This window comes from Sphaerodactylus townsendi, linkage group LG06 (assembly GCF_021028975.2).
Source record: "Sphaerodactylus townsendi isolate TG3544 linkage group LG06, MPM_Stown_v2.3, whole genome shotgun sequence".
NCBI lineage: Eukaryota > Metazoa > Chordata > Lepidosauria > Squamata > Sphaerodactylidae > Sphaerodactylus > Sphaerodactylus townsendi.
Window position 1 is genome coordinate 95,665,448 of NC_059430.1, and position 12,932 is coordinate 95,678,379.

The window sequence follows — 12,932 nt, forward strand, 5'->3', positions numbered from 1 at the left end:
ATAGGTTCACCACCAATGGTTTATGGCATTTGGAAGAGTTGTGGCTGGTTTGTGAGCCAGACAGGTGCTTCCTGTGACTTTGTGGGTCTACCATCATATATCACATACGGCATGGGAGGCTGGAAGTAGTATATAGATATGACTTATTTAGTTGTCTGTGGCCTAAAAGAGGAGGAATGAATGCAGGTTTTTTTGCAAACATCCATGACTATGGAGAACTACCTCAAATAAATTTTCCTTCTCATTCTGTAATGGTGCTTTGGATCTCATTTCCCTATTTTTTTGTTTCATTTCCATGCACGCCAACTTTTCTTGTCTCCTTTTGCGGCTGGGCAGCTTGCCAATGCCTTCTTTATTGTTCCAGCCAGGTTTAAAAACTTACAGGCCTACTTCCCGCTGCCTCATTTGAAGGCGATTTGGTATTTGGGATCAAAGCCCCACTCATAAAAACTTACTAAGGCTTGTTTTAATGCTCTCTGGAACTCTGCCTCTTTCCCAGCCCAGATAGAAATTTGTTTCTGGAAATGAAATTTGAAGGTCATTGGATCCCTCTGGTTCCAGTTGGGTTGTGTTCCTAAGGCGGGGCTTGGAGGCAGAGCAACCTTTGTTCAGAAGAGGGAGAAGGAAAAGGAACATTATTGCTGTTATTATATGACAGAAAGTTTAATCCATGAAATGAATTTCAACAGAGATAAATGTGAGATACTACACTTAGTCAGAAAAAATAAAATACACAGATATAGGATGGGTGACACCTGGCTTGACAACACTACATGCGAAAGGGAGTCTTTTAGTAGACCACAAACTGAACACAAGTCAGCAGTGTGATGTGGCAGCCAAGAAAGCCAATGCGATTCTGGGCTGTGTCAATAGGAGTATAGTGTCTAGATCGAGGGATGTAATTGTACCTCTCTATTCTGCATTGGTTAGACCTCACCTGGAATATTGTGTACAGTTCTGGGCACTGCAATTCAAGAAGAATATTGACAAGCTGGAATGGGTCCAGAGGAGGGCAACCAAAATGGTAAAAGGTCTGGAATCCATGCCCTACGAGGAGAGACTTAGGAAGCAAGATATGTTTAGTTTGATGAAGAGAAGATTAAGAGGTGACATAATTGCCATGTTTAGATATTTGAAGATGTCATGTTGGTGAGGGAGCAAGCTTGTTTTATGCTGCTCCAGAGACTAGGACGAGTAGTAATGGGTTCAAGGTGAAGGAAAATAAATTCCACCTAAACATCCTGACAATAAGGGCTGTTCGACAGTGGAATGCATTACCTCGGAGTGTGGTGGAGTCTCCTTCTTTGGAGGTTTTTAAAGAGAAGCTGGATGGCCATCTGTCAGGAGTGTTTTGGTTATGTGTTCCTTCATTGCAGGGGGTTGGACTTGATGGCCCTTGGGGTCTCTTCCAATTCTATGAAATGTCACCTGCAAAACCCCAGAGGAGACGTGTGGTGGTGGTAGGGGACAGAAACAGCAATGTGCAGGCCTGACAAGATGTATCAAGAGGTGTGCTGTCTCCCTGGGGCAAAAATCTGTGATGTCACAGAGAGGCTGAAAGGGCTTGTCAAGTCCACTGACCCTTATCCCTTCCTTTTAATCCATGTCTGAACAAATGACACTGCTAGACAGCTTTTGGGACATCAGAAAGGATTTTGAGGCTCTCGGAAGGAAACTGAAGGAACTGGATGCACAGGTTGTCATTTCATCTCTACTTCCAGTTGAAGGACATGGGCCCAGGTGGGAAAGAAGAATAGTGGAGGTGAATAACTGGCTTTGCAGGTGGTGCTTCCAGGAACATTTTGGCTTCTTGGACCATGGTCTGCGGTTTCATAAAGAGGAACTACTGGCAAAGGATGGGTTACACCTCACAGCTGTAGGGAAGAGCATTTTTGCTAGGAGATTAACAAACCTTACTAGGAGGGCTTTAAACTGAGTGCAGTGGGGGAGGGAGGCAGTATTCAAGTGGGCAGGAGTTCACCTAGTACTAGAGAGAATAGGCTGAAGGTTAAAGAGAGAACTTAGCGAATAGTTCAAAAACCCAGCCGTGAGGGGGATTAAACCTTAAATAAGCACCCATGGGGCATGAACCAAACCCTTAGATGTCTCAACATGGGTAATAAAATAGATCTGGAACTCTTAACATGGCATAATAAACATGATATAATGGGCATTGCTGGAACCTGGTGGGATGAATTTCATGACTAGAATGTAATAATTGAGGGGTACAACCTATTCCAGAGAAATAGATCAACTAGGAAAGGCGGGGGAATAGCAATGTATGTCAGGGGTAATCACATCTGTGAGCATGTCCATGAATCATGCCAGATTAATCTTATCCTGTTTTTTTTATAGTGTGACAAACTTATCTCTTTTTTGGATAGAGTGACAAATGAAGGGAATGGTAGATGAAGGGAATGCTGTGGACATAGCATACCTTGATTTTAGTAAGGCCTTTCACAAGGTGCCCTATGATGTTCTTGTGAGTAAGCTGGAAAGATGTGGACTAAACAGTGCAACTGTTAGATGGATTTGTAATTGGTTGACAGGCCAAACACAAAGAGTGCTCATCAATGGCTCATTTTCATCCTGGAGAGAAGTGAATAGTGGAGTGCCACAGGGTTCTGTCCTGGGCCCAGTGCTATTCAATATTTTTATCAATGACTTGGAAAATGAAATAGAGGGCATGTTAATCTAATTTACAGATGATACTAAATTAAGAGAGGTAGCTAATACCCTGGAGGGCAGGGGCAGGATTCAAAATGATCTGGACAGATTGGAGAGCTGAGTCAAAACTAACAAAATGAATTTCAACAGAAATAAATGTAAGATACCGGTACTACACTTAAGCAGAAAAAAATGAAATTCATAGATATAGGATGGGTGACACCTGGCTTGACAATACTACATGCAAAAGGGATCTGGGAGTCTTAGTAGACCACAAACTGAACATGAGTCAGCAGCGTGATATGGCAGCCAAGAAAGCCAATGCAATTCTGGGATGCATCAATAAGAATATAGTGTCTAGATCTAGGGAAGCAATTGTACCACTCTACTCTGCATTGGTCAGACTTCACCTAGAGTACTGTGTTCAGTTTTGAGCACAGTAATTTAAAAAGGTTAATGACAAGCTGGAATATGTCCGGAGGAGGGCAACTAAAATGGTAAAAGGTTGCAATCCATGCCCTACAAAGAGAGACTTAGGGAGCTGGGGATGTTTAGTCTGGAGAAGCGAAGGTCAAGGGGGGACATGATAGCTATGTTTAAATATTTGAATGGATGTCATGTCAAAGGGATTTGTTTAAATATTTGAAGGGATGTCATGTTTTCTGCTGCCTCAGAGACTAGGACACGGAGTAATGGATTCAAGATGCAGGAAAAGGGATTCCACCTAAACATTAGGAAGAACTTTCTGACAGTATGGGCTGTTCAACAGTGGAATACATTGCCTCGGAGTGTGGTGGAGTCTCCTTCTTTGGAGGTTTTAAAAAATAGGCTGGATGGTCATCTGTCAGGAGTGCTTTGACTGTGTATTCCTACTAGTCAGGGGTTGGACTTGATGGTCTCTTCCAACTCTTTGATTCTATATAATGTCCCCATTTCAAGTACACATTTTACTAGACATTTTGAGTTGGAATAAGTTTATTGGTAAATGCTCAATGCATATAATTTATACATAATGTTGTTTGTATTGTAAATCACCTCAAGAACCTGCTTTGCCTAACGGTGCAGGATATAAACATTTCATAATAGAATCTATAAGGAGATCTTTTTCTTACTACAATCCCGTAATGTAGGCCAGTGTTATGCAGTCTGAGAGTCTAGAGCCGTGGTGGCTAACCTTTGGCACTCCAGATGTTATGGACTGCTGGCAGGGGCTGATGGGAATTGTAGTCCATAACATCTGGAGTGCCAAAGGTTAGCCACCACTGGTCTAGAGTGTTGGACTAGGATCTGTTTGAACGCCCCGCTCTGACATGAAAGGCAACTAGGTGACCTGTCACTTTCTCTCAGCCTCCCCGCCTCACTGAGTGGTTGTGCAGAGAAAATGAAAGAGGGAAGAATGATGATGTAAGCCACTTTTGGCCCTCATTGCATAGAAAAACAGTTTATTGGGAACCGAATAGTATGCCTTAGACCTCTCAGTAAGCACATGGTTGAAGTTAGATACACTCCCAGGCCTTCACATGCCAGACGTTTACCTGGCCAGACACTGAATGGAAGGGAGCAGAGGATCATAATTTAGTGGTTACTGGAAGAAACTGGCAATGTATTTCTTGTGGGAGCTGCCAAATCACCTGTAACCTGTGTACGTGAGACTAGCTGTCTAGCACTATCAAAATGTTCTTGCTCCGGGTGCCGTAGCTGGGTGTGTATGTACTCCTCGCAGAGATTAGTGGGATGTACCCAGAAAGATCAAAAGTTTTGCTCATGGATGGGAACGGAGGGCCAGTTTCCCTTGCATATTTTACACTAACCTAAATAGGCCAAACTGTGTGATGTAATATTTGGGTGTCCAGAGAAGGAAAGCAGAGTCTATGTTAAATTTTGCTTTAATATCCCACAGGATTATATTTTCCACTCCTTTTGCTGTCATCTCCTACTTCTTGATATGGTTCGTGCCGGACATCTCTCAGGGGCAGATGATGTGGTACCTTTTCTTCTATTGCATTTTCCAGACCCTTGTAACGGTGAGTTTGTCTGTTGTTGGCGCCATAACTGGCTCTTCACTGCGGAGCCTTTTCTTTCTTCTCCCATCCCATGTATTGATCTGCACAGCCTTGTATGTGGATTTTTAAATGCACAGACTAACTGCAGTAAGCATTGTTGTGATGACAGCCTCAGCAAAGCTGATCTTAAAGACAGCCAAGTATTAAAGTCCCATAATAAACTGCACACACTTTGTGCTTTATCATTAAATTATTTTTACAAGCATACTCTTGTTTATTGAATGGATTTGCTTTCCATACTGGGGGAAAAGAGTGCATCTTGGTTTCTGCATAGATGCCTGTGTGTATTCTGCGCACTGTGTAAATCCACATGTAATCTGCTAAATCTGCGTTCTTGATCGTCTGTATTTTTAAAAACCACAACTTCTAGACCATATGGTGGTGTGGGAAACTTGAAATACCTTAAAACAGTCCAATCTCCAGCAGCACTGACACGTTACGCCATTTGGCACCCTCATATATGCAAAGTACATGCCCTGATTTTTCATAGTCGGGGGAGTATGTGTACATGCTTGTCTTCGGGAAGGACTCCAGCAGATCTAGCCAATAGTTGGGTCTCGATTCTGCAAGCTGTGTGTTACGTGACTTTGAAGCAGTCTTGATCTATCCTGCTCTGTTGAACTGCTCTGGAGAAGTTTAGTATGCATGCAGCCTCAAAGCCTTGCTCAACTTTCCTTTACCACACCCTTGAAAAGTACTAGCTGCTTGCACGTGCCTGTTTTGGGTCTAATGCCCCCTAATGACAGGATGAATGGTTTGTGCATGACTTAATTCTTCCTTCTCTTTTGCAGTGCTTCCACGTGCCATACTCAGCCCTGACCATGTTCATTAGCAGTGAGCAGAGTGAGCGTGACTCAGCCACTGCCTACCGTAAGAGCTTCTTCTATCTCCACTTTCTTCCCCCCACCCAGTGCAAAATAGATGTCAAAAGTTTCTAGTTTCCCCCTTCCCCCTTGATCCAACCAGTTGGAAACAGAAACAAATATGACCTAGCTGAGTAGATTTCTCTGGTTGCTATGAACAAGGATCTGGAAGCTAGCTGAGGGCTGTGTTTATGATGGAATACATTTGAGCGCAAGGGACTGGCTTGAAAATAAAAAAAACCCCATTGATTATTCCTGTCCAACATTCTAGTTTTGGTTCAAGGCAGGAAAGCCACACCTTTACAAGGCCTCCTTTGAAAGTGGGTATCTGTTGGTCCTTGAATCCTTTGGGTGTTAGAACCTAAAAGGGCACAAAGCATTTTTAATCTTGCCAAATCCAGAATGTACATACTTTGCAACACAAATTTACCTATGAGAAGAATATTTTTAAGTCCCCTCTTGAGACCCATGCAGGCATTTTCCTTGAGTGGTCCAGTTTCCTAAACTCCAGGATGTTCACATGCCATTAAGCTCCTCGGCATAGAATCTATGCCAGTGGATCTCCTAGTCCTTACATAGATTTAAGCTGCTGAATGAGCTGCTAGCATTGGTATGGTGTGTGTAGACACTCTTAAAATTCTGAACGTAATGTGTGAATCCATTCGGCAGATGGTTCAACTCCACCTGTCTCTTTGACATGATAATTTGCTGTATTTCAGGATGATTGTATTTGTGTGAACTCCCTGCATATTTTAAAACAGTCTAGCCTGCTCTCTGATAACCTGGTTTCATACATATAGGGTGTTGGTTTTAGTTTCAATATGGGGAAGGATTCAAAACTATTAACTCTGTTCCCCACTCCAACCTCCCAGTGCAGTAGTACAGACCTGAAATCAGTGTCATATGCAGAATGACTCATTATACCGGTGTTAGGGTTATCTTATACTCCTTTTACGAGCGTTAGGGTTAGCAACTCTGGACTGAGAAATTCCTGGGGATTTGGGAGTAGAACTTGGGAAAGGTGGTCTGTGGGGAAGGACTTCAGCAGACTATAATAACATAGTGTTCATCCTCCAAGCAACGATTTTTTCCAGGGCAATTGACCTCTGTCAACTCTAGGCATTAACAGACCCTCCTGTTGACTTCAACTTACAACTGGAATTCACATCAAACATGGATCTGCTTGATAGTTACAAAGAAAAACTAGCTAAGAAATGGGAGGAAAACCTGCAATTTTGTTCCCCGGTTTGCCACAAATTTGTTAGGCTGTTGTAAACATCATCCTTTCAATAATTTGCTTTGAGATATCTTTACAAGAAATCTTCATGGGATGACTCTGCCCTTTTTTTGGTAAAGGTTTTGGTTGAGTAATAAGTGGCTTAAAGCAGAAATGACTTTAAGACACTGCCTAGATTTTGTAATGTTCAGCTGAGGTTTGTATATACTATGCTTGGTAGCCTCAAGAAGTACACAAGAGCCTCATTGTGTGTTTTGTGCATGGCTTACAGGTATGACGGTGGAAGTGCTTGGTACTGTCCTAGGAACAGCCATCCAAGGCCAGATAGTTGGCAAAGTTGACACGCCGTGCATTTCAGACCCACTATTGTTAAGTATGGCCAACTCCTCTTCAGTGGTCATGGAGGAGGTGAACATCACCCATGAAACAGGCTCGCTCACAGATACGGTATGCACTGGTTCAGATGATCTATAATTCCAGTTAGGGGGTATATTAGGGGAACAGCAGAAACCATACATCAAATCTCTTTGCTCCCAAGTGATCCTGCTTCCCCATCCTGCCACTTCTTTTTATGTGGATGCTAAGAGACGTTCACCCATACTTTCTATCCAAGAGCATTAACTAGCAGCAGGTCCTTCTCAGAAGCAGCTGTGGGTTGCAGCTGTGCAGAAGCTGTATGGGTTGAAGACCACTTTTTAAAATACTGTTCTTCCAGCGTGGTGTAATGGTTAAGAGCAGGGGATTCTAATCTGGAAAACAGGGCTTGATTCCCCACTCCTCCAGCTGAGTGGCAGAGGCTTATCTGGTGAACCAGATGTGTTTCTGCACTCCTACATTCCTGCTGGGTGACCTTGGGCTAGTAGTCACAGTTCTTTGGAACTCTCTCAGCCCCACCTACCTCACAAGGTACCTGTTGTGGGGAGAGGAAGGGACAGGAGCTTGTATGCCACTTTGAGTTTCCTTATATGAGAAAAAGGTGGAGTGTAAATCCAAACTCTTCTTCTTCAATAAGCCAGATGGCTGTTGTTGCGTCTGTCCTGGGTCTGCTGATTTCTCATGAATACCTTTAATCAGAAGTCCAGTTATCTGACCTGTTGCCCTGCCTTGGAATTCAGGGGGCTTCTTTATGTTTTTCTGCTCTGAACGTTTGATCATCTAGATAAGCATCTCTTTTCTTCTTTCTGCCCCAAATACAGAGAAATGCCTACATGATTGCTGCTGGAGTCATTGGTGGGATTTATATTCTATGTGCTATTGTCCTGTCTGTTGGCGTGCGGGAAAAACGAGGTGAGCAAAACAGACTGACTTATTCATTTGTCTTTTGCCTCTCTTGTTGAGATTCAAGGTGGATTACGGTTATTTATCATTTTCTTATGCCCCACATTTCTCCCTGACAACTTACCTTTCTTGTCTCCTCCATATTGTCCTCACAACAGCCTTGAGAGGTAGGTTAGGTTCAGTGTGTGTGTGGCTGGCCTCAGGTCACCCAGCATAGCTTCCATGGCAGAGTGGGGATCTGAACGCAAGTCTCCCACAACCTAGGCGGATACTCTAACCACCACACTATACTGAAAGCAGTGTGGGAAAGATTGGTATAATGCAAACAAATAATAACACATTACATCTAGATTGCACAATGAAAGAGCAGTGTAATACATCCTGTGGAAAGAGTTTCACAATTGCAGAGCAGTGGTCCAACTGGATATCTCAATTAGAGAAAAATGATATAATGACAGTTCTTTCATACAAGAAAAATGCAGTATGAAGGGGGAAGGGAAACGCAAATGACCCAACATTTTCATATGCAATTAAAATTTCAACATTGCCTTCTAATGGAAATTGTCATGCTTCATGATTCTGTTTGACCAGATTCTCTTAGAGAGGGTCCCTCACTAAGATGTCAGAGAGGAAGGGTTTTGGAAGGAGAAGACTATACCTAATTTGCCTACAAGGAAATTAATTTCACCTACCACCCAGATGCAAACTAGGAAGTTTAAACTTCCTGGTTATAGTAATGCACAACAGCTTTGAAAAATAGAAGAGGAGGAGGAGTTTGGATTTATACCCGACCTTTATTTCCTGTAAGGAGATTCAAGGTGGCTTACAAGCTCCTTTCCCTTCCTCTCCTCACAATAGACACCTTGTGAGATAGGTGGGGCTGAGAGAGTTCCAAAGAACTGTGACTTACCCAAGGTCACCCAGCAGGAATACAGGAGTGTGGAAACAACTCTGGTTCACCAGATAAGCCTCTGCCACTCAGGTGGAGGAGTGGGGAATCAAATCCGGTTCTCCAGATTAGAATCCACCTACTCTTAACCACTACACCATGCTGACGTGGTTATGTCCAGCTACTTGGAGTCTCACCACCAAATATTTAGCTGTTTGGACTGCCAAATCTTGGGAAATTTCTGGAGATCTGTAGATGGAACCTGGGGAGTGGCAGGACATCAGCCAGTATAATATTGTAAGAGTCTACCCTCCAAAGCAGCCATTTTCTTCGGGTAACTGATCTCTGTAGTCTGGAAACCTGTTGTACTTCTGGTTGCTTGGTGACAAATAATTTAAATTTCCTAGTACAGCAGGAAGCTTCAGCCTCAAGTGCCATGGAATGCTTTAGTCTTCAGCTAAAACTCTGTGGTAAAACCATAGTTTTTGTGGGAAGTTGGGCATTTCCAGCAACATGCTGATGTTGCTTCCAGTTGCACAGGGAGTGATGTCAGTGCATTGTGAATGATATTATTACACTGCTAGTGAGGTTCCTTCTCCCCCACCCCACCACTAGTAAGCCTCCTGTTGGTTGCCAAGTCATGCTTGGCAATCCCAGATTTACAACATTTGGTGACTGATGTGCAGATTGAAATTATGGTCAACCATACTGCCTTTAATGAGCCTATAATGTGAAATTGTAGATTGATTTGGGCCACTGCTGCTTGCAGAGGTTGGCCACACTGTAGTTGGGCTTTTTGAGAACAGTAATAGTTACATTGAAGGCTTTCAAGGCTGGTATCACTGGGGTGTTGTGAGGTTTCTGGGCTGTATGGCCGTGTTCCAGTAGCATTTTCTCTTGATGTTTCACCTGCATCTATGGCTGGCATCTTCAGAGGATCCTCCGAAGATGCTAGCCACAGATGCAGGTGAAACATCAGGAGAAAATGCTACTGGAACACGGCCATACAGCCCGAAAACCCCACAACATCCAAGTAATAGTTAGATTTAGAGCTCAGCAAAGAGTTTAGGTGCAGCCCAGATTTAACTACTTATCAAGTTTCTACCAGCATGGCCAATTGGCCATGCTGACAGAGGCTGATGGGAATTGTAGTTTCTGAACATCTGGAGAGCCGCAGGTTCCCTACCCCTGATCTAGGGAGATAAAGCAGGAGGGCCCTAGTTCAAATCCTGCCACCGCTATGAACTAATTCAAGCAAGCTGTCCTCCGCCACCCTCCCCACAGCAATATCTGAATAGGATATACCAACCTATCTACCTTAATAGGGTTATTGTTAACACAATACGTTGTCTGAAACACTTAGAACATACTGTGGTATTGATGTACTTTGTCTTGGTGGCACTGAATGAATGTTTGCGGAAGGCTTGCCATGGGCTACTTCCTCCTGTGGAATGTGTAAACACAAAAGTTCCTTCTTTTATAAGGCCAGAAAGTTGACTTTGACAGAAAGTTGACAGAAAGTTGACTTTGAGAGTCCCAGTGATCACACAGAGCAGGAGTTCTGTCCCATGACCCAAGACCAGGAAAGGGATTTGGGCATCTTAGTTGATAGTTCCATGGGAATGTCAACTCAATGCATGGCAGCTGTGAAAAAGGCAAACTCTATGCTGGTGATAATTAGGAAAGGAGTTGATAATAAAACTGCAAGGATTGTCATGCCCTTATATAAAGCAGTGGTGCGACCGCACTTGGAGTATTGTGTTCAGTTCTGGTCGCCACATCTCAAAAAGGATATCGAAGAGATAGAAAAAGTGCAGAGAAGGGCAACGAGGATGATTGAAGGATTGGAGCACCTTCCTTATGAGGAGAGGCTGCAGCGTTTGGGACTCTTTAGTTTGGAGAGGAGACGTCTGAGGGGGGATATGATTGAAGTCTATAAAATTATGCATGGGGTAGAAAATGTTGACAGAGAGAAATTTTTCTCTCTATCTCACAATACTAGAACCAGGGGGCATTCATTGAAAATGCTGGGGGGAAGAATTAGGACTAATAAAAGGAAACACTTCTTCACGCAACGTGTGATTGGTGTTTAGAATATGCTGCTACAGGAGGTGGTGATGGCCACTAACCTGGATAGCTTTAAAAAGGGCTTGGACAGATTTATGGAGGAGAAGTCAATCTATGGCTACCAATCTTGATCCTCCTTGATCTCAGATTGCAAATGCCTTAGCAGACCAGGTGCTCAGGAGCAGCAGCAGCAGAAGGCCATTGCTTTCACATCTTGCATGTGAGCTCCCAAAGGCACCTGGTGGGCCACTGCGAGTAGCAGAATGCTGGACTAGATGGACTCTGGTCTGATCCAGCAGGCTAGTTCTTATGTTCTAAGCCTCCCTGACTTCGGCTCCCCACAGGAAAAACCCCACAGCTTCCAGTTCCAACTAGCCCTTTGAGAGAAGCTGGTTCTCCTAATCTCTGCCCTGGATTGTCCTCCTGAATAAAGTCATTGTGTCTCCGTTCATCTTGAGCACTCAAATCAGAAACCTCTCTAGGCTAAGGTGTGCTGGAAGGCCTGTTTTTGGAAGGAGCTTTTTCTGGAAGAAGCGCTCCCCTTCTGGCAATTGTGGTCACCCTGTTCTATCTGCGCCCGTTGTCATTGGAACCGTCCTCCTTCCAAACCCCATCACTGGCTGAACTACCATCTTTCAATCTTAAGCCTATTAGCCAATGAGACTTTGCTGGCAACCAAATTAGACCTTGATTGTTCCTCCTTTCTTGAAAAGTCTCTTCAAAAGGGTATTCATTTTGTCCGGGGCTGACTAGGTCCTGAACAAACAGTGGGACAGCACTGTTATCTTAAATGATGGGACAATGTTCAAAATGTGTATGAGACTATCCGAGTGACTGTGTCCATGATAAAATATATATGTGTGAAAGAAACTTGTGTAATCTTAAATTACACAAAATGTTGTCTGCAGTGATGTAGTACAGAAGGATCTATTCAATCTTTCTGCCCTTTCCCAACCTTCCTACTCCTTTCTAATAATCATGTCAAAGGCCACTGTAACACCAGGCTACTACTGCTATGTTTCTCTTGTTATATTTGTGAGGTATGTCAGCAGGGGTGGAATGTAGTTCCCTTATCTCCAGTTTTTTTTTTAATTGAAAGGCAAGTTTCTAGTGCTGGTGAACTCAAGAATCTGTCTTCTACTGAGTCAGACTTTTGGTCTATCAAGTTTATTGTCACTGGCAGCAATTCTCCGGGGTCTGAGGCAGAGTTCTTTCACATAATCTGCTCCTGATCCTTTTAACTGGAGATGCCAGGTATTGAACCTGGGACCTTCTGCAGGCAGAACAGATTCTCTGCCACTGAGCCACAGCCCTTCACCGTGGATGCAGAAGCTCTAAAATTACACTGACTTTTCATGATTAGCATGAGTGTCCCTGTCTCTCCCATGGCTAGCACAAGTAGCAAATGAACAACAGAGCAAAAGTTACAGAATTCATCTTCCACTTGCATACGCTATGTAGAGTTTTAGTTGCCTGGATACTGAAGATACCTTTTCTCTAGTGAGGCACACACTGTCCAGTCTTATTGAGCTGAAAGAATCACTTCTCTCTTGTTTCTTGCAGCATCTATTGAGCTTCAGTCAGATGAGCCAGTTTCTTTCTTCCAAGGCTTGAAGCTGGTGATGAACCATGGCCCCTACATCAGGTTGATTGCTGGCTTCCTTTTTACATCACTGGCTTTCATGGTAAGAAAGAGGGTCCTGTGGAACAAGAGCATGTTGTTGGTTTATTTACAAGGTTTGCTTGGTTTCCTAATGCAGTATCTTGTGGCTGAGGAAATTTGGATTGTTTGTTTGTTTTGCTTTTAATGTGAATAGCAACCTTTTCTTCTCTGGCCTCAGAGCATCTGTGGAATTTTCCCCTCTAGC

General features: G+C 43.4%; 1 protein-coding gene across 1 annotated transcript in view; it reads left to right on the plus strand.

Moving 5' to 3' along the window:
- MFSD2A (major facilitator superfamily domain containing 2A) overlaps nucleotides 1-12,932 on the plus strand; it is a 40,833-nt gene that overhangs the window by 15,855 nt on the left and 12,046 nt on the right. The window contains exons 4-8 of the mRNA XM_048501985.1: nucleotides 4,568-4,691; nucleotides 5,522-5,600; nucleotides 7,102-7,277; nucleotides 8,027-8,117; nucleotides 12,628-12,749. Coding sequence (XP_048357942.1) covers nucleotides 4,568-4,691; nucleotides 5,522-5,600; nucleotides 7,102-7,277; nucleotides 8,027-8,117; nucleotides 12,628-12,749 — 592 coding nt within the window. The remainder of the gene's footprint in view (nucleotides 1-4,567; nucleotides 4,692-5,521; nucleotides 5,601-7,101; nucleotides 7,278-8,026; nucleotides 8,118-12,627; nucleotides 12,750-12,932) is intronic.